General features: G+C 46.9%; 2 protein-coding genes and 1 long non-coding RNA gene across 4 annotated transcripts in view; all 3 read right to left on the bottom strand.

The window, feature by feature from the left end:
• Nucleotides 1-147: 147 nt before the first annotated feature.
• Nucleotides 148-492, bottom strand: LOC147186169 (uncharacterized). Its single transcript, XR_015099162.1, has 3 exons — nt 447-492; nt 352-370; nt 148-272 (listed from the first exon to the last, which is right to left on the bottom strand). It is a non-coding gene; the product is annotated as an uncharacterized LOC147186169 (long non-coding RNA).
• A 1154-nt stretch (nt 493-1646) lies between these two features.
• On the bottom strand, nt 1647-3977 carry ucn3l (urocortin 3, like). Of its 2 annotated transcripts, XM_086103067.1 has the most exons (3): nt 2763-3977; nt 2604-2622; nt 1647-2563 (listed from the first exon to the last, which is right to left on the bottom strand). In XM_086103067.1, the coding sequence occupies exons 1-3, from the start codon at nt 2854-2856 to the stop codon at nt 2095-2097; spliced, it is 582 nt and encodes a 193-aa protein (XP_085959193.1). In that variant the 5' UTR covers nt 2857-3977; the 3' UTR covers nt 1647-2094. The 2 variants fall into 2 exon arrangements, with proteins under 2 accessions (XP_085959193.1, XP_085959192.1); XM_086103066.1 differs by lacking the exon at nt 2604-2622 and having other exon boundaries at nt 2763-2860.
• Nucleotides 3978-4133: 156 nt separating this feature from the next.
• col7a1l (collagen type VII alpha 1-like) overlaps nt 4134-17973 on the bottom strand; it is a 32929-nt gene continuing 19089 nt past the window's right edge. The window contains exons 50-105 of the mRNA XM_086103068.1: nt 17871-17951; nt 17715-17750; nt 17584-17628; nt 17404-17475; nt 17259-17294; nt 16971-16997; nt 16800-16835; nt 16654-16707; nt 16506-16544; nt 16389-16433; nt 16283-16315; nt 16132-16197; nt 15996-16040; nt 15872-15907; nt 15763-15789; nt 15619-15690; nt 15488-15550; nt 15382-15399; nt 15280-15315; nt 15158-15196; nt 15046-15081; nt 14810-14959; nt 14663-14743; nt 14437-14574; nt 14254-14361; nt 14129-14173; nt 13984-14043; nt 13585-13635; nt 12921-12962; nt 12553-12810; nt 12429-12464; nt 11437-11463; nt 11301-11360; nt 9630-9755; nt 9486-9557; nt 9380-9415; nt 9244-9303; nt 9104-9148; nt 8996-9031; nt 8889-8924; nt 8753-8809; nt 8612-8683; nt 8474-8545; nt 8370-8405; nt 8220-8300; nt 8025-8132; nt 7904-7966; nt 7566-7628; nt 7370-7486; nt 6883-6960; nt 6758-6811; nt 6605-6653; nt 6155-6304; nt 5654-5710; nt 5183-5377; nt 4134-5076 (exon numbers count right to left, since the gene is read on the bottom strand). Of these exons, the coding sequence (XP_085959194.1) occupies nt 5054-5076; nt 5183-5377; nt 5654-5710; nt 6155-6304; nt 6605-6653; nt 6758-6811; nt 6883-6960; nt 7370-7486; nt 7566-7628; nt 7904-7966; nt 8025-8132; nt 8220-8300; nt 8370-8405; nt 8474-8545; nt 8612-8683; nt 8753-8809; nt 8889-8924; nt 8996-9031; nt 9104-9148; nt 9244-9303; nt 9380-9415; nt 9486-9557; nt 9630-9755; nt 11301-11360; nt 11437-11463; nt 12429-12464; nt 12553-12810; nt 12921-12962; nt 13585-13635; nt 13984-14043; nt 14129-14173; nt 14254-14361; nt 14437-14574; nt 14663-14743; nt 14810-14959; nt 15046-15081; nt 15158-15196; nt 15280-15315; nt 15382-15399; nt 15488-15550; nt 15619-15690; nt 15763-15789; nt 15872-15907; nt 15996-16040; nt 16132-16197; nt 16283-16315; nt 16389-16433; nt 16506-16544; nt 16654-16707; nt 16800-16835; nt 16971-16997; nt 17259-17294; nt 17404-17475; nt 17584-17628; nt 17715-17750; nt 17871-17951 (3684 nt within the window). The 3' untranslated portion in view covers nt 4134-5053. The remainder of the gene's footprint in view (nt 5077-5182; nt 5378-5653; nt 5711-6154; nt 6305-6604; nt 6654-6757; nt 6812-6882; nt 6961-7369; nt 7487-7565; nt 7629-7903; nt 7967-8024; nt 8133-8219; nt 8301-8369; nt 8406-8473; nt 8546-8611; nt 8684-8752; nt 8810-8888; nt 8925-8995; nt 9032-9103; nt 9149-9243; nt 9304-9379; nt 9416-9485; nt 9558-9629; nt 9756-11300; nt 11361-11436; nt 11464-12428; nt 12465-12552; nt 12811-12920; nt 12963-13584; nt 13636-13983; nt 14044-14128; nt 14174-14253; nt 14362-14436; nt 14575-14662; nt 14744-14809; nt 14960-15045; nt 15082-15157; nt 15197-15279; nt 15316-15381; nt 15400-15487; nt 15551-15618; nt 15691-15762; nt 15790-15871; nt 15908-15995; nt 16041-16131; nt 16198-16282; nt 16316-16388; nt 16434-16505; nt 16545-16653; nt 16708-16799; nt 16836-16970; nt 16998-17258; nt 17295-17403; nt 17476-17583; nt 17629-17714; nt 17751-17870; nt 17952-17973) is intronic.

The raw sequence follows: 17973 nt of genomic DNA, 5'->3' as shown, positions 1-17973 counted from the left end.
CAAACGTGAGCAATGACAGGTGTAAAAAAAAAGAAACTTAAAACGTTCGGTTTGCCAACTTACCTTCTCGGCGTGCTGGGAAAGAAAAAGAAAATTGCAAAAGGAGTTACTGTAGTTCCATCGAGCATAGTGCCGTTGCAAATTGCAGGCGACTTACCGTGGAAGAGTTGAACGGCCTGAAAACGTGAATTAATGTTGAAAGTTCCAAAAGGTTAGCGATGAAAAGACGAAAAAGAAACGTCAAACGTTGAGTAACTTACCCTCTCTGCACGCTGTGAAGGAAAAAGAAAATTGCAAAACGAGAGTTAGTTCAAAAGAACACAATGCCATTTAAACTTGCAGGCGACTTACCGTGGAAGAGTTGAACAGCCTGAAAAGGTGAATTATTGTTAAAAGTTCCAAAAGTTAACAATGACAAGACAAAAAAAGAAAGTTAAAGCGTTCACCTTGCCAAGCATTGTGGTCGTCTTGCCGCGATGTGGACGTGCAGTCAGCCTGGAGGAGAAAGAGACAGCTTGTTGAATTAGTCGCAGCTTAAATAGGTTTTCGCTAACGACGTCATCACGTGTTGGTTTTTTTGAAAAGCTTTATTTAACAAAGAAGAAGTAAAAAAAAATAATAGTGAGAAACGATTCCGAAAGAAAAAATCTCGGAAAATGCGAGCTCGAGGTGAGACTCGAACTTGCTCTCACCGGCCCGCACCGTTTGTCTCTAACCATTAGGCCAATCGTGCTGATGATTTCCGGCATTGCAGGCAATATTTTACTATCTTTCCCAATTTTGGAGTGCACAATACTATTGTTAATTCGAATAAATATAACCTCCAAATTGACAATTGTTAAATCCGAGTTTGTCTAATGGTTAAAGACCATACTTTAGGTTCGGCTGACTCGTGTTCGAATCCCCTTTACTATTCACCTACATTTATGCACACATGTAGGTGAGCGCGGGGATCGAACCCGAGTCGCCTGAACCGAAAGCAAAGTTTTAGACCGCTGGTCCATCACGGTTGAGATTTTGGCCGAAATTTTGTCCTATTCATAGACTACACCTGAACATGACAAAGTTAAGGAATAAGTATAACTTCCAATTCGTCAATTTTCAAATTCAAGTTGGTCTAGTGGTCAAAGACTGTGCTTTAGATTGAACTGACTCGTGTACGAATTTCCTTTTCTACTCACCTACATTTATGCACACATGTAGGTGAGCGCGGGGATCGAACCCGAGTCGCTTGAATCGAAAGCAAAGTTTTAGACCACTGCACCATTGCGGTTGAGGTTTTCCGCGAATTTTTTGGTATATTGGTAGTAAAAATCTCTTCTTTTTTTTTTTTTTACTTGAATTAAGGTCAGGACCGGGGATTGAATGGCGAGGGCAGCTGAGACGGAAGGCCACGTATAACATCAGGAATTCAGTGAAGTTCGAAATTATCACGTGTTCTGCCACTTGAATGTAGTTACTCTGATTCGCCACAGGGCGGCAGCTTAAATTGTTCTTCCTCATTTCTCTCGAAACGTTCACGTCTTCCCTTGTATTCCATCGATGACTTGGTTTGAATACAAGGCGGCCCAGTACACACCAAAATTCTTATCATTGTGATTTATTGTTTGGGAAGTAAACATGAACAAACATGCATTGGAACGAAACCGTGTTTGTTGCGTCTGCTTTATTTGGGGAAAATAATTTTGCGTATAAAAATAACACATCTGAGGAGCACGCATTCACACAGACATTCCCGTGCATTTTTCAACGGGCACTGAATCTTTGAACAGCAAACATGAAAAACGAAGCCGCTGGGAAAGGAGATGAAGGGGAAAAAATTGCACGAGGAAGTTAAGCGAATGCTCGAATAACACATTGGTCAGCTTTAGTCTTTGAAACAGTTCGTACAGATTTAATCAAGAGATGATTTGTTGAATTCCTTGAAGCGATAATTGGCAATGCAGTGATTTGCCAGTCTCGCCTTTACAAACAATCCAGCCATTTTTCAGTGAGGCGTCGGTCTGGAATTCATTCGTCTCCAACAATAACATAATGCGAACGCAAAGACAAACAACTCGTACAAAGTTCCTTTTAAAATACAACGCAAAAGCGTCACTTCCTCCGACCGATGCGCGCGAGCAGACGCGCGTTCTCGTCCGCCTTCGAGCGCAGGTTTTGGTCTTTGGCCATTTCGAAGATCACGTTCATGATGTTGGTGGGCAAGTCCAGGGACAGAGTCAGCTGGCTCCTGCGCTCCTCCTTGCCGCCGTTCCGCAGCAGCGAGCCGCGGAGCTTGGCCCGGCTCTGGAAGCGCGACTTGGCCGGGTTGAAAGTCCTTTTCTCCCGGCTCGCCGACTCCTCGGACGCGGAGGCGGCCAGGTACTCCGCGGAGGACTGCAGCAGGGAGCCCCAGACGTTCTCGGAGGAGAAGCGGCCGCCGGCGGCCATTTGGTGGTCGCACAGGAGGTCCGAGCGGCCGCGGGCCAAGCGGAGGCACAAGCAGGAGGAGGGTGGGCAAAGAACCGAGAGCAGTAGCAGGGTCTTGAGGGATGACAACATCGCGTGTGGGGCGGGGTGTCCACTAAAAAAAAAAAAAGGGGGGGGGACACAAGTTGCAGGACACTTTGTCAGGTACATCTTCTGTAAACTATAGCAGTAAAGGCAGACTTGTATGTTTTAAAATTGTTTAAAAAGTGTATTTATCCTCACTTTAAGATGCAAATAGATGTTTAATTAAATTCCAGTGTCCAATTTGCAAGTATGAAATTATTCAAACTTACCGCACGATTCAAAAGAAACAAACACGGCGGTCTTTCCAAAATAAACGAAAGAATCACGTTGGGGAGAGTGGCGAGCCGCACTTTGCACCTTCATTTACCGCCGCCTGGCATTTAGTAGCACTCGTGACGTCACCTGTTGACGCAACGACCGCCACGCCCACCATCAACGAACGCCAACCACTGCTCAACTTGGGAGTACTGTACTGTAATGAGTTGCCTTGATGAGGAGACGCGTTCAGATTTCAGCACCACGGCCAGCTCCACCATTGACAACAGCTGCCTACCAAAAAAGAGAAAAGAAGAACACAATTTACGGAAGGTTGGGGCTGCCAATGTGAAGTATAAATATGTTCACTGGCATGCACTGCAGACATAATTAAACGGTTAAATTACGAAAGAATAAGTTACTTAAATATTTTAACGTTGTGGTATGATATATTGGGTAAATTGTTAAGAAAAAAAACTCGCACACGCGCGTGGCCCACGACTATGTACCATGGTGGCATTAAGGAGAAAATGCTACTTTTGTTGCCTTTAGCCTACAAGTATTGATTGAAGTCTTGATTGGCAGCTCCACGCTTCCGTACACAATAAGAAAAAAATCTTTTTGGGGGAGCTGCATGCAATGTTTTGCCACCATTTTGTGCCATGCTAATTGAGGAGCTTCCTTTCGATCAGTTTGGCCGTTATCTCGGACATCTTTTTGCCGCCATGTCTGCCTTGGTGGGGAAAAATGAATTGAGGAGCTTCACTTAGACACACGTTGCGCTTTGCCGCCATCTGTAGGCAATGCTTCACGGAATCAAGACCATAGTAAATGTTCTTACCCAAGAGGTTCCTTACGCGGTTACGTCGTGTGGCTAAGGAGGCATGTTCCATCCCCACGTCAGCCTCTCCAGCCGAGAGACAAACAAACAGTTGACTCAACGTGATTTCAACACATTAGCAAGTTTTTACGTGCGGCGATCACGGCGGTCAAGATGTAACGAGCGCGGCGGGAGTAATAACCACAGCGAGGCGGTGACAGGCATCCTCCCTCGCACTTGCCAGGTGGGGTTGGGGGGGGGGTGACTTACACCTCTTCATCTTTAATGGCGGGGACATCTTGCTGCTTTATTCGGGCTCCCCACGAGTGACATCACGTACTCGTGGAAAATACTCATGTGGAGTCACTCAAATTAAATGACGTGGGGTTTTTTTTGATAAGGGGTCGCCATGCCACGTTTGATTTTCTTCTTCTTTCTGCCCCCCCCCCTTTCATTTCTTTTCTTGTAAAGAATGAATACCTGAAAAATGAAATTGTGACCTCCTCCAGGGAAGCCTCATGCTTCTCTATGTGGCAAAATTACCTCAACAATAAAGACAGCAATGTTGTATATTAATTATATGCATTTTTATGTTTGAATGGATTTCTATACAGCACTTGGTTTCAGGTTCGCTTTTTTTAGAAGCGCATCAAGAGAACGACGCGTTTTCGTAGCGTGACAATGTACAATTGTGACGGGCTCAATAAAGATTGTTGTAGCAGAAAAACAACAACAACAAAAACAAAACTGAAACTACAATTACAAAATATTTTCATAAATGAAACAAATGGAAAAAAATGTTTAAAAAAAAACAATAACCAAAACTAATAATTAATTAGAGGAAACATTTCCTGCTTATTTTTTTGTTTCCAAAAAACAAAAAAATATAACTTAAAGTACAACTGAATGTCTGAAACTTTTTAAAAAATAGTAACTAAAAAAGCCGCTTCTAAGAACAAAAAAAAATTTGAAAGACAAACATCCAAAGAAAATGAAAAGTGTACCAAAAGATCCAAGCAATATTTCATATTAAAAAAAAAGTAATACCAAAACTAATAAAAACAAAGTACAGTACGCTCAAAAAAGTAAAACACAAACCCAAAGAACAAATAACATTTCAGTCAAGTTGAACAACAAAAGCCAAAATGAAATCATGAGAAACGAATGAAAAAGCCAAGAAAATATTCTGTATAAAAAAAACTAACACTAAAACTAATAAACATATAAATAAAATAAAAACAAAAATGCACAAAGAGCGAATCAAATTCAATCGAATTTGAAACACAAAACTCAAAACAAAATGAAAATTAAAAAATGTCATGATCAATCCAAAACGATGACAATCCCCGGGGGGGGGTCAGAACAGGAAGCTGAAGAAGAAGCCTTGAGAGGCATTTTCATATTAAGTATTATCATATAATTAATTATTAAGCATTCAAGTATATAAGTTAAGAATCCTACACAGTACAAACAAGTGCCTCCTGCTCATGTCCAGGCACCGCCGCCGTCTGTGAAAACACAATCAGACGCATTCATACAAGTCACCGGCTGTGATTTGTTTGTTTGTTTGTTTTTAAATTATGATTTCTTTTTTTTTTTTTAATTCCGCCTTACCTCCTCGGCCGCGTTCCGGCGTCAGCACGCAGCAAGCGCGGCACTCGAGCAGCGAGGCAAAGCGGTTGCCGTTGCCGCCGCAGCCGCCGTACACAAAGGGCCGGCACTCGCCCGCCCCGGCGTGAAAGTACCACAAGAGGGCGTAGTCAGAGCACGAGCCCTCGGACATGGGCTCCAGGCAGCGTTCCTCGGACCCTGCGGGATGGAGGGGAGGGGGGCAAAAGTGTCTTTGCTCACTCTTGAGTGAGATGCTGGGTCAAAATATTAGGTACATCTCTCGGCAGGATCGACAAAACTGGTTATTTTGTTACATCAGCGCAAGAGGAAAAAAAAAAACTAGCACACTGGCCCGTCAAAAATTCATGGATTCCATTTTTTGGGGTGCTTTCAAACAATTCATTCTGCATAGATGATGAGGTGGAAATAAAAATAATAAACAGGAAGTTAGATGAAGAAGAAAGCGAGACTCACTGGAGGACGGCGTTCGAAAAAGTCGTCTTTTTTCCCTCTGGAGCGTCTCCACGGCATCTCAAACAAAAAAGGGGAGGATATTTGGGAAACTTTCTGTTATTGTTTCCAAGAATCATCAAGCAGATATTACGAAACGGTTGAAAAAGCCCGGTTAGGAAAGGACACACATCCAAATCCACAATTCCCTCTTCAAGACAATGTGATTTAATCAGCGATTAAAAAAACAAATTTAGTTTTTTCGCCTATAGTCGGAAAAGTTGAATGTTGAGGGGGTTGAATCAACGCCAAATGTGTCAAAAATATACGCAATGTGTCATTGAGTGGGGAAACGGCAGCCGTTTGATGCCACTAAATTGGGCCGCAGATTGATCTTGCGCCACGAGGGGTGCGAGCGGGTGCGCGCTCGCTAATGAGCAGGCTGAAATGTACTGCCGCTACTTGCATCACGCTGACCCTCGTCCCCCACTCGGCTCGTCTGCTGGTGACAGGGGTGCCGCTCACCAACGCCGTTCGACGGCAACCCTGGCTGCCTCTTCGGATGTTCTTCCGCGTCGTCCCCGCCGCCGTCGTCGTCGTCATTCTCGTGCGGGCCGACCGGCGCGGAGCTCCCGTCGGGATCCACAGACTTCACCATCAACTTGTACTCCAAGCCTGCAGTGAAACACAATCAGCCTTTGACATCACTGGATATTTCTTCCCTCATTATGTCTCCCCTTTAATGATAATATGTGTTCGCGTGTGTCTATATGTAGGCATGTATTTATGTAGACGATGGCACCGTGGCGTGTGTGTGTTCCTCTGACAAAAAAACAACAGATGGTCCCACACACACGGGGTGCCACATTGATACCACGGGAGCTCTTGGAGGCGCACGCACGTTTTGGCTCAGCCACAAGTAAAGCAGAGTTCACCATGTACTAGTGACACAATTACGCACACACACACACTTACCACACTTGTCCATCACCTCCTGGATGATGAGCTTCTTCACTTCATGAGCCTTCACACAGATGAACATCATCAGTGTGTATCTTCGACAAACGTGCGCATGACAGTATGACAGTAAGTGTGTGTGTGTGAGTGTGAGTGAGTGAGAGCACATACTGAGAGGCCGGGCTCCCCCTTGTCGCCTTTCGCTCCTCCGATTCCCAACACCCCCTACAGGGACATATACAGATAGTTTAAAAAAAGGTGTCTTGCAATGTGCCGAGTTAGTAACACGCACTCACACTCTGGCCTCTGAGACCGGGCGTGCCGGGCGCTCCCCGTTGACACGGCTGCGTTTTTCCTCTGCGGCCCCTCGCGCCCTTATTTGGGGAAAAACGGCATACACGCACGTTAAAGCCCATCTCGGCGCGCAGCGTGACACGCGCCCAATTAAAGCGGTTCTGGCAATATCCTTATTAGACGAGTGCAGGCACTCTGTGGGCGTCCTAATTGTAGCTGCAAGGAGCTAATTGATGAGGGGCCGACGACTTTCATCCTCCTCTTTTGACGCTCAAACTTTACTTCAGGGATGGGAAGTGATATTTTTCCCAAAGTATGGAAATACTTGGGTTGAGATCAAATCGCCAAGTCGATAAATTAATCATAGGTTGGACAAAAAAGACCAAAATATTGCTGTATTATAAATCTGGTACTGTTTGCTGTAATCTGGATTAATTTACGACTTGTGCATGTTGAAAAATACATCCAAGGAAAAAAAAGGGTGTGTACCTTGGCTCCCGGGTCCCCATGGGGTCCTGGACCCCCTGGTGGTCCTCGGCCTCCGTCCCTTCCGGGTCTTCCCACCGAGCCTTTGAATCCCGGAAAGCCCGGGAACCCGGCCGCGCCCTACACGCCACACAATTCATCTTTTCAGGGACTTTTCAAAGCATTTTTGACTCAATTTTGATGATGTTTATGTCCAAACCTTTTGGCCTTTCCCTCCCGAGCCACCGCCGACGCCATTGATGCCGGCGTTGCCTTTGTCGCCCTGACAGAACACAACGTTATATATCAACGCAGTTCTGCCTTGAGGTGAGACTTGACATATACAGTAAATGACATGATAAAATATCCCGCAAAGAAATGATACAGACATACATAGAGAAGGTCACATTTATTCTTCGCAGAGGATGAAGAATAGCTGCATTGTTATATTATCTGTTGACATGTTTGGCTCCACTTTTGGAGTTTAGGTGTCGCGTAAATAATAATGCCACTCGGTAGCCCATCGATGGCGTTTTGTCAGCATGAAGCTTATTTTACCTTTTTTCCGGCAAGTCCGTTCAAGCCTGGGACGCCGGGGGTGCCAGGTGAGCCTCCGTCCCCCTGTGGAGTAGCAATTTCAAACTTTGTCTCGGGGCATCCATGACCGATGAACTCAAACCTTTTCGCCATTGAGACCGGGACTCCCGAAATATCCTGGAACGCCCCGGAAGCCCTTCTCTCCCTTGGCTCCCTGATCTCCAGGTGAGCCCGTTTCTCCCGAACCCCCCTGCAACACGTACAGGGAACAAGAGCGATGCCAAACGGCCCAGATTCTGGTCAGGAGATTAAAATGAGCGCCTTTGCTGTCCGGTACCTGATTACCCCTCTGGCCTTGCAGTCCCGCGTCGCCTTTGTCCCCTTTGGTGCCATTCACGCCATCATTTCCGGGGCGACCCTTAAAAATTGAAACGACATGCTGACACCCCATCTTGCTCGCGTATGGAACGTTTCTGACGGTTTTTACCATGCTTCCGGGGTCGCCCGGTTCTCCCGGATCTCCCTGCAAACAGTTGGACTATTTCAAATCACTTTGAAAACTTGGGGAGTCACGGTAGAGGGCTTGCAAACCTTCTGACCGCCTGGTCCTCGAGTGCCAAAGCGCCCCAAAGTGCCTTTTGTGCCCGCATCACCCTTCAGGCCCTGGAAAAAAAAAAAATAGTGGACTTTGGAATGTAAGGTTGTAAGAGACTAAAACTGTCTTGATACCTTAACTCCGGGTGGACCGTCCTCGCCCTTCTCTCCTTTATCGCCGTCAAAGCCCGGGGAGCCTCGCTCACCCTGCGACAAAAACCCAATCGAGAACATCACAAGCGCGTTCTCGGGAACAAGCGGGGAGACGGCTCTCACCGCATCGCCTTTGGCGCCCTTCAATCCACGAGGTCCATGAACTTGAAGCGCACTCCCCTGCAGTGCATAAGACAACAAAGGTTATTTAAAAAAAAAAAAAAAGTTCAATCACGTGAACCCCAAAAAATAAACGTACCCGTTCTCCTCTGATGCCTTGCATCCCACGTTCACCCTGGCGTTAAAAAAAAAAAAAAAAGGTGATGCAAATGACAACTTTGCATCTGTGGAAGAGGGACCTTTTACCTTGACGCCTTTGAAACCACGTAAACCTTTGGGGCCCTAAAAACAAAGAGCAGGTTGATTATTTCTAAAAGTGGCAACGAAACAATTCAAATGTCACAAAGTGCTCACGATGAGTCCTGGTCCTCCTTTCATACCCGGGGCCCCTTGGTCGCCCTGAAATCGAAACCACAAGAGGCCCTTTCACCGACTTGCACACTACAATGGCATTGTACCGATTTTGAAAACAAAATAAAAGAAAGAAATCCCACCCTTTTTCCAGGGAAACCAGTGAAACCTCGAGGCCCCGCCTCTCCTGGGATACTGTCCCCCTGCGAAGGATGTGCACATTTTTCAAGTGGTACTATTATCTATTATTTCACCGATGACTTCTTGAAACATATTTACCTTTTCTCCTTTTAATCCCGATACACCAGGAGAGCCCTGAAAAAGAATTGCAAAAAAATAAAATGTAAATGTGGTAGGTTGATGCAGCGTAAATAGGTCTGCTCACATCAGGACCCGGTGCTCCTGGAGGTCCCGTGCCCCCCGGCGTTCCATTTTTCCCCCGCTTCCCTCGCTCACCCTGCATGAGTGGACACGGCAAACATCTCCTGTGCATCACTTTCAAAATCAGAGAGCTGATATGGCGCCATACCTCCCGGCCGGGCTCTCCGGGGTCTCCCGGGGGGCCCATGATGCCCGGGTGCCCCTGGATGCCTGAACTCCCGCGGATGCCTTGGATTCCCTGAGCGCCTGGCGGCCCCGCGTCTCCCGGCTCACCCTAAATTGTTGAGTCAGAATTGCTTTGATTTGGCTTTCGGAACAACACATCAACGCATTGTGGTGGTGACCTTTTCTTTGAACGAGCATGACAACTTTTTCAAAGTAAACTCATTCGTTGAAATAATTGCTTTCCAACAATGTGTTAAGCTTGCTGCTATTCTTTAAATGAGTCACTCAGCCAATTAAATCTGCTCCAATTAAAATGGCAGCCAGATGCAAAGTCAATCAAAGTCAAAGTGATTGTGTTGGAATCATTTGTATTGTTTTTCCCATTATTGTTATTTAGTTAGTTAGTTAGTTAGTTCCGCCCGCTCCTATTTGGAACATTGGGCGACGAGCCTCCTCCATTTGTTCCGGTCACTGGCGACCCTTCTTGCTCCATGCCAGCTGACACCCATCTCACTGAGGTCTTCTTTGGCAGTCTGTCTCCACGTCTTCTTTGGCCTACCTCTCTTCCTCTTTCCACCCTCTGGCATCCAGTCCATGGCCACACTTGCCGGTCTCTCTCTTGGCAGCCGGAGTACGTGGCCGATCATTTTCCTTCTCCTTTCAGAGACAATGTCTGACAGTTCAGCCACTCCTGCCCTCTTCATCACCTCCTCGTTGGTGATGTGGTCTCTCCATGAGATCCTCAGGATGGATCTCAGGCAACGCCGATGAAAGACATCTAACTTGTTGGTAATGTTGGCTGTCTTCATCCATGTCTCACAGGCGTAAATCGCTGTTGGGATAACCACTGACATATAGAGGCGTAGCTTGGTGGTCGTAGTGATGGCTTTCGATGACCAGATGTTGCGGAGGCGTTGGAACACTCCCGCAGCTTTACCAAGTCTACTGTTGACGTCTTTCTCCACACCACCTGTATTTGAGATGTTACTCCCAAGATATGTGAAGCTGTCAATGTACTCTATGTCATGTTGGTGTAGAGTGAGTGGTTGAAGGTGTTGGTGCTGTCCGACGGCCATGGCCTTGGTCTTTTCCTGGCTAATTCGTAAACCGACCTTAACTCCGTGCTCATGCAGATTGTTGGTCAACTCCTGGAATGCGGGCTGGGTGTGACTTAACAGAGCCAAATCATCTGCAAATTCCAGGTCAGCTAGTCTGCTCCCTCCCCACTTGATACCAACTTTTTCCCCTGTGATGGACTTCCTCATCACAAAGTCAATTATGATGATGAAGAGTAGGGGTGACAGAATGCAACCCTGTCTTACACCAGTGACAATGTCAAAATCATCAGTTGTGCCACTGTTGGTTTTGACACAACAGGTTGAGTTGTGGTACAATGACCTGAAGATGTTGATGTACTTGAGGGGTACACCATACAGCTGGACGATCTGCCACAGTGACTCCCGGTGGATGCTGTCGAAGGCTTTCTTGAAATCGATATAGTTGATCATGAGTGGTGTCTGAAGTTCTTGGCACTGCTCTATGATGTTTCGAAGGGTAAAGATCTGTTCGGCGCAAGACCTTCCCTTCCTGAAACCGGCTTGCTCTTCCCTTATTGTTATTTATTTATTTATTTATTTTAAATGAGGTGTGTCACCTTGTTGCCAGGCGGACCGGCTTGGCCCTCGGGCCCTCGGTGGCCGATGCCCGGCTCTCCCTGAACACAAGACTTCGACCATCATCTTCATTGTTGAATAATAAATCACTCGCACACGGGAATATGTACGGCGTACCTTTTGTCCCTTCTCTCCGACGTCCCCCTGCAGACATCGACAAGGACACACAGGAAAATCAGCACCTTGCCGTTGTTAAATTTGAGCAATATGAGGGGGAAGAAATCCCCGCCGCACTTGTCTACATCGTTTAACAAGGGGAATTATTCATGCGTGCGCGTTCTTTCATCTTGCCGGCATCAAAAGAGTCAGGGAAGGCCGGACGGCAGCCAAGAGCCCCCCAGCTCTGATGCAACGTCAAGAACGTGGGCGAGGGGTGCGGCGACCAGGCGCTTACGTTGAAGGGGATGCTTGGACGCGACTTTGTGTGCATCTTCCCAAACTTTATTTTTCAAGAGTCATGAGTTATGTAATTGGAAAATCTATTCGATCGCATCGGGCCTCCGAAAATATAGCAAACCTAGTTATTTCAACATGTTGGGTTTTATTTTTGCATCCCCCGCAAAAAGTAGTGCAATGCTGCACGGTTCCCACCGAGTGAGTTTGAGTAACATCCCTCAGACAAGAGTTGCTCTCAAAGCTATTTTCAACACTTCAAATTGGTTAATAATTTGGGGGGAGGGGAAGAAAAAAAAAGACCACGTCGATCAAATCTATTTATAATCAAATATGGAAATGACCATATTTGGACAGACACAAAAAAAACGTAAAATATATACAGGTATATATAGAATATATATATATATTCAACTTTGTTTGACATACATGCACATAGAATAAACGGTTTAATATATATATATATTTATATATACAGTTTATTCTATGTGCATGTATGTCAAACAAAGTTGAATCCAGATCGGATCCTAATTGTGCCGCAGTGTAAACGTAAGCCCGTGCTACGTGCTAAACTAATTCAAAAGACCACCACCATTGATGAGAGCATCCGGCACCATAATTCATCACAACTTGGCATCATGATCAGGAAGATAATTCTTTTTCAATGTTGTGATCATGAAAATGAATCACCATTGAGGCAAATGGTGTTGATTTACCTTGGGACCCTGTATTCCGTCCTCACCTGGTTGCCCCTTGAGAATGCAAGACACACGTGTATGAATGAGCGCGTTATTTTGAATTTGAAGTCAAATTCTGATTGCACGTGAGCTGATCATTTACCTTGAGGTAAAAATAGTCAGGGTGGTAGGGGGAAGGTCGCCCGCCTTCTCCTTCGCCCGTTCTCTCCATGTCAGCCCTCCTCCTCTTCCACTCCTCCAGCTGTCGTCGCCTCGCCAGCTCGGCTTCATCTTCCTCCGGCGTCTCCCAGTCGCCACTCCAATCCTCATCGTCGGGCCCAGGCCCCTCTGCTGAACTTTGCACGACTGGATCCATCACGGCGCGTCGCCGGCTTCCTCCTCCAATGTTGGACGCGCTTCTCTACAAAGTCGTCATCAATGACTCGTGGCAAATTTACATTTCAGCCCTTGCGCGCAGTCTCATAGACTCCATTACATTAGCGTCAGCACCTGGCCAATTCAGACACTTACCTCTGCGTCGGACCAATTCCTCTTGACCCTGGTTGGCGGCACCTGCCAAGTGCGCCCCCACATGCTCTTCAGCAAAATATTTCAATACTGCAGAGCGACTTTGCGTATGTGTGTGTGTGCAGAAAAGAAGCCAGAGACTGAGTTAAATTTTTTATATTGAAAATTTTCACCAGTGACGATCAAGGAATATAATTGACATCCATGTTTCAATAAATAAAAAGTACACCAAAATATATGTATAAAAAGGAGTGCTTTTTTTTTTGGTATTAATTTGATATGTGTCTTTATAAATAACTTCTAAGTTGTAGGTTGTCACATCCAAGGCTGCCGTCTCCACTTTATTTGCATTTTCCTTTGTGGTTTGTGTTCCTTGTAATTAAGGCCGCAAATTAAGAGGCATCCTGTTTAAAGATGGAAAAAGAAAAGAGAGAGAGAGGAAAAAATATGTAGCGTTACTATTGTCCCATTAAAACGAATCAGTGTGCTCATTGCCGTTCAGCCAAGCTTGAAATCATGCTGTGGGTTTCATGCTTTAAAGCTGAGGTTAAAACAATGTTTTGGGTTTTTTTTAAATTTTTTTTTTTAAATGCAACTGGTGAAAATTTTGTGATGCGCATGCAAGGTGTGCATGTGTGTGTTGGTGTTCGGCCAATGAGGACTCCACCTTGTCTGCTTCCTGGGTGGTGATGGGAGGAGATGGCAGCGATATCGCTTCCTGTTGGCGGCATAAAAAAAAAAAAAAAAACTTTAGCATCAGGGTGCTGGATTCTGATGTGAATCTGTCCAAACCTTTTAGCTGGAGGATGAACCAAAAAACGGATCGACTGTGACTTCTGAGAAGCATGCACTCAACCCATTTTATATTAAGACAACGAGTTCCCAACGACTCAAAGCCGTGGGCTGCGAGGACAACTCGGCGGGCTTGCTAATTAATATTATCGGGAGTAGGTGTTGCAATTAATCGGCGCCTTCCCGGAGATGATGCGATGGAAGCGGCATTCTGACAGGCCCCGTTAACGAGAAGGCGGGCGGATGTCATCAAGCTTCGAATGAGGTCGCCTACCTCCTCTTGCTCGTCGTAATGGCGGGCGTCGTAAAACTCCTCCTCCGACTGCCCGCTCTTCTAGAGGAGGGTGAGGGGGAGGAAGAGTGTTGCGTTATCGGCATTGGGCACTGGCGATCGCGGCAGGGAGATAGATTTCATTTACCGGGGGATCTCTCTGCCTCGAATGTCGTCCTTTGTTTCCTCTACCCTGGTTGTCAGGCGTCACACACGGGAAGAGTCGTGTCAATCATGAGGAATTTGTTTCGCCGCACGCAGGTGATCTTTTACCTTCCCGCGTTCTCTGTTCTGCCTCTTGTGCCCTGCGCTTTTCTTGCCCGCGCGCGGCAGAGTGAGCGGGATGGCCTGGGTGTCACTTGCTGGTTGGGCGGAGACCGTCTGCCAAAACACACGCAAAGGCATCAAAACAAAACAAACAAAAAAAACCCCCCTCCTAGTTCGTAAATGACTTACCTGGTTTGAAGTGTCGTTGAAAGTGGAGCTGACTTGAGTCGGATATGTTTTGGCTTTGGACGGCCCGTCAAGACCCTCCTCCTTTTGTTTCTGCGGTGTCCATAACGTTGGACCCTCAGTAGATTCATTCCAAAAGTCCTTCAAGTGGGGCAGGGGAAAAAAAAATACAAGAAATGAAAGTTGCATCGTCGGTGATAATCGGCCTGTTTGATGGAGCGTCACTCACAGGCCGCGTAGGTTGGTCCAACTCAAATTCCTCAAAGGTGTCCAGTCGCGTGCGGCTGGATAAATCAATCTTGACAGAGCTCTTGCGAAATGATGCGAGCAGATTATTAAGAGTCCTTTTAAAAAGTGCCGAGTTCGCGTGACATACCGTGTATTCCGTGATGGCGTTGGAGGTCTGCGTTTCTTCGTTTCGCGTGCCCGCGCTTTGCGAGGTTGTCGCGGCGCTCCCGAGTGTGCGAAGGAGCTCCTCGGTGCCACCCTGCAGCAGCCTGTCAATCAAAACCTTCAACAGGGGCAGCTGGGAAACAAGCCGACATATCAAGGATCCGTCAAGGACGAGGAAGAGCGACGACGAAATCTGCGTTTCGGACTGCGGGGACACACCTTGATGCCGTACGCGTCAAACATGGCTTCGATGTCCTGGAGAAGAGCAAGCATGTGAATCAGTTGACTTTTCAGTCGAAAGCAAGGAGCAAGAACATAACCTGGGATCCACCTTCATTTCTAAGGCTTTCCCAGAGGCTCCCGCATCACCCTATTGAAGGAAAGAAAATGCTGCGTCAAGAACTCAAATACCGTAATCCCATTTCACCTCTCTCGGCCTGCGACCGTTTCTACCTTGTCGCCTTTCATGCCGATGTCGCCTTTCTCTCCCTGCAAGACAAGCGAGGAAATCAGAAAGTGGATTTACACTTTGGAATCAACCCGTTTGTGTGCTACCTTCATTCCCGGCGAGCCCTGAACACAAACGAGAGAAGAGGAAGGCGATATTTGTTTGGGCAATGACTGGGCACGACGGCAGCAAGCCGGTGGGCGAGACACTCACGGTAGCTCCCGGAGGTCCCATGGGGACGGGAAAGGCTTGGCGGATTTCGTCGATGGTGGCGCCCTGCGAACGGGGCGTCCCGGAAGTTGGATTGGACGCAAAAGGCGGCGAGGTGAACGTGTTTCTTTTACCTCTGCGGTGACGAGGACCTGTTTCCCGGGCAAACCCGGCGGTCCCGGTTCTCCTTTGTTGCCGTCTCTGCCCTGTCATTCAACAGCGAGACTCAAGTTTTTGCTCCTTTTGCCGCCATGATTTTCAACTTCAAACCCACTTACGTTTGCCCCCGTGTCGCCTTTCTCTCCCTGGAATGAGAGCAAACCATGAATGTCCAGAGGAAAACCCAACTCATACTTTTTCTTTGTTGTCTGTGATACACGTGGGGACCTTTTTGCCTTCTTCCCCTTTTGGTCCTCCCTCCCCCTGAAAAGAAAAAAATGAAAAGAAACCGATGTTAATTGTGAATCACGCCAGCGCAACCGAACGGTCGGGACGCCGAAATGGTCCTCACATCTTTCCCCGCGAGTCCTCGCTTGCCGTCGATGCCGGCTCGTCCCTGTGAAAGCAAAGAGAACAATCGGTGAACACCCCACGGCGGGTTGCCTCTCATTCTCGGAAGAATCAACAGTTCTTCTAACGGGCTTCACCGGCGTTCCCGGTAATCCCGGCATTCCGGCGATCCCGATGCGGCCCTGTTCGCCTCTCTCGCCCGTCTACCAAAAAGCACAAGTGTGAGGCAATCAAACTGTGCATCAAAGGGTCAAAAGTCTTTCTCCACTGCGTCGTTTGTACACTTACTGCGCCAGGCTCTCCTTTTGGTCCCCGCTCCCCCTGCAGTTCAAATAAAAGTAACATTAGGCGTTTAGGAAAGTGGACGTGTGCGTGGGCGGGAGGCTGACGTGACCTTTTCGCCCGGTTTTCCCGGTGTACCGTGAAGGCCGGAACCACCCTGCGCCAAGTGTCAATAATTTTAACAATTACCGCTCACGATCTGAAAAACAAAAAATTATTGGACACTTACCAACGACGATCCTGGTTGTCCGGGTTTACCCTCAGGACCCTGCCAACAAACCGAAGACATGAAGTTTGAAGATACACGTTTCACGCAAGCCTTCAATGGCTCCCAAGAGCCAAATGTATACATTTCTTTACGAAATTAGGAGGCTCACTCTCGGTCCGGGCAGGCCGATTTCTCCTCTCAAACCCGGTTCACCCGGCTCGCCCTGATGGAAACACAATAAGCCGTTTATAGAGGAGACATGAGAAGAAAATTCCGCAGGGAAAATAAAACAAATGTGATATCGATAAAAGACACCTTGATCACTCGGGCGAAGATATTGTCTCGTAATGCCTGGCAAAAAAAAAATGTCATTCTCGTTTGGCGCGTTAACGACTTTACGAGCGCCGCCGCAAAACAAATGGGCCTGTTAAACATGACTGGACTGATGAGAAGCTGTCACACATGACGATAAAAAGGTTTGTTTACTTGCGTTCCCGGAGGTCCAGGTTTTCCCTTTGTGACGACAGCAGGCACACACATACAGGCACAGAGAGAGATAAAAAACAAAACAAAAAAAAACTGTTTAAATCACATCAATAGAACGTCGCGGGCAATATTTGCAGGAAATAGAAGGTGCGCTGAAGAGTGACACGCGCAATAAAAGCCGAAACAAAGATATCAAAATAGCAATCGCAATGACAAAGCAAAGCGGCAGATCAGAACAAGAAAGACGCCAAAGGCATCATCAACTCAAACACACACACACACACACACCGGCTCGCCTTTGTCGCCTTTTGCTCCATCGAGCCCCTGGAGGAAGACAAAGAAATTTCATTACAGGTAAACATGAAATGTTAGCATTGACGAGCGACAATTACGCTCCAAGATGCTTTATTCTTTTAATTGCAGAAGGTCTTACAGGCAGGCCAGCGCTTCCAATATTTCCTTTCTCTCCCTGCGCTCCCGGTTGCCCCGGGAGCCCGAGTGGGCCCTGAGTGAAAAGTTAATCAAACATCACCAGTTTAAGTTCATTTCCTTGACTTGCTGGTTCATATTTTTGTCAAAACCCCAAGGGGTAAAAATAAAAAATAAAAAATACCCTCTGTCCTGGGTCGCCAGATGCTCCTTGCGGTCCTCGCTCCCCCTGTGAAGGACAAAACGAGTTTAGGAAAATGTTATGTTTTGGCATGTTGCAATTTTTTTTTTGTGGGGGTAGGGCTGGTAGGGCACCTTCATCCCTTGTTCTCCTTTAGCTCCGACACCACCCTACACACACACAAAACAACAACATGTCATACGGCGCTGGAAAATGACACGAGGGACACCGAAATGTGACTTTTTGCTGCCTGTTGTGATGGCTGGGACAACCTCATGTGATTTACTTACATCTTTACCTCTTAAGCCAGCTTCTCCGGGATTTCCGGGCGAGCCCGCGTCCCCCTTGTCACCTTTGGAGCCGTCCTGTCCCTGTTCAGGAGAATGACGTGGA

Source organism: Hippocampus guttulatus, chromosome 22 (genome assembly GCF_054856545.1).
Source record: "Hippocampus guttulatus isolate MCC_2025c chromosome 22, RoL_Hgut_1.0, whole genome shotgun sequence".
NCBI classification, from domain to species: Eukaryota; Metazoa; Chordata; class Actinopteri; order Syngnathiformes; family Syngnathidae; genus Hippocampus; species Hippocampus guttulatus.
Note: the sequence above shows the minus strand (reverse complement) of the source record. Positions and strands in the feature narration are given on the sequence as shown.

Coding starts and splice junctions, on each gene's coding strand:
- ucn3l (XM_086103067.1), bottom strand. CDS start 2,856: ATGAAGGTGCAAAGTGCGGCTCGCCACTCTCCCCAACGTGATTCTTTC.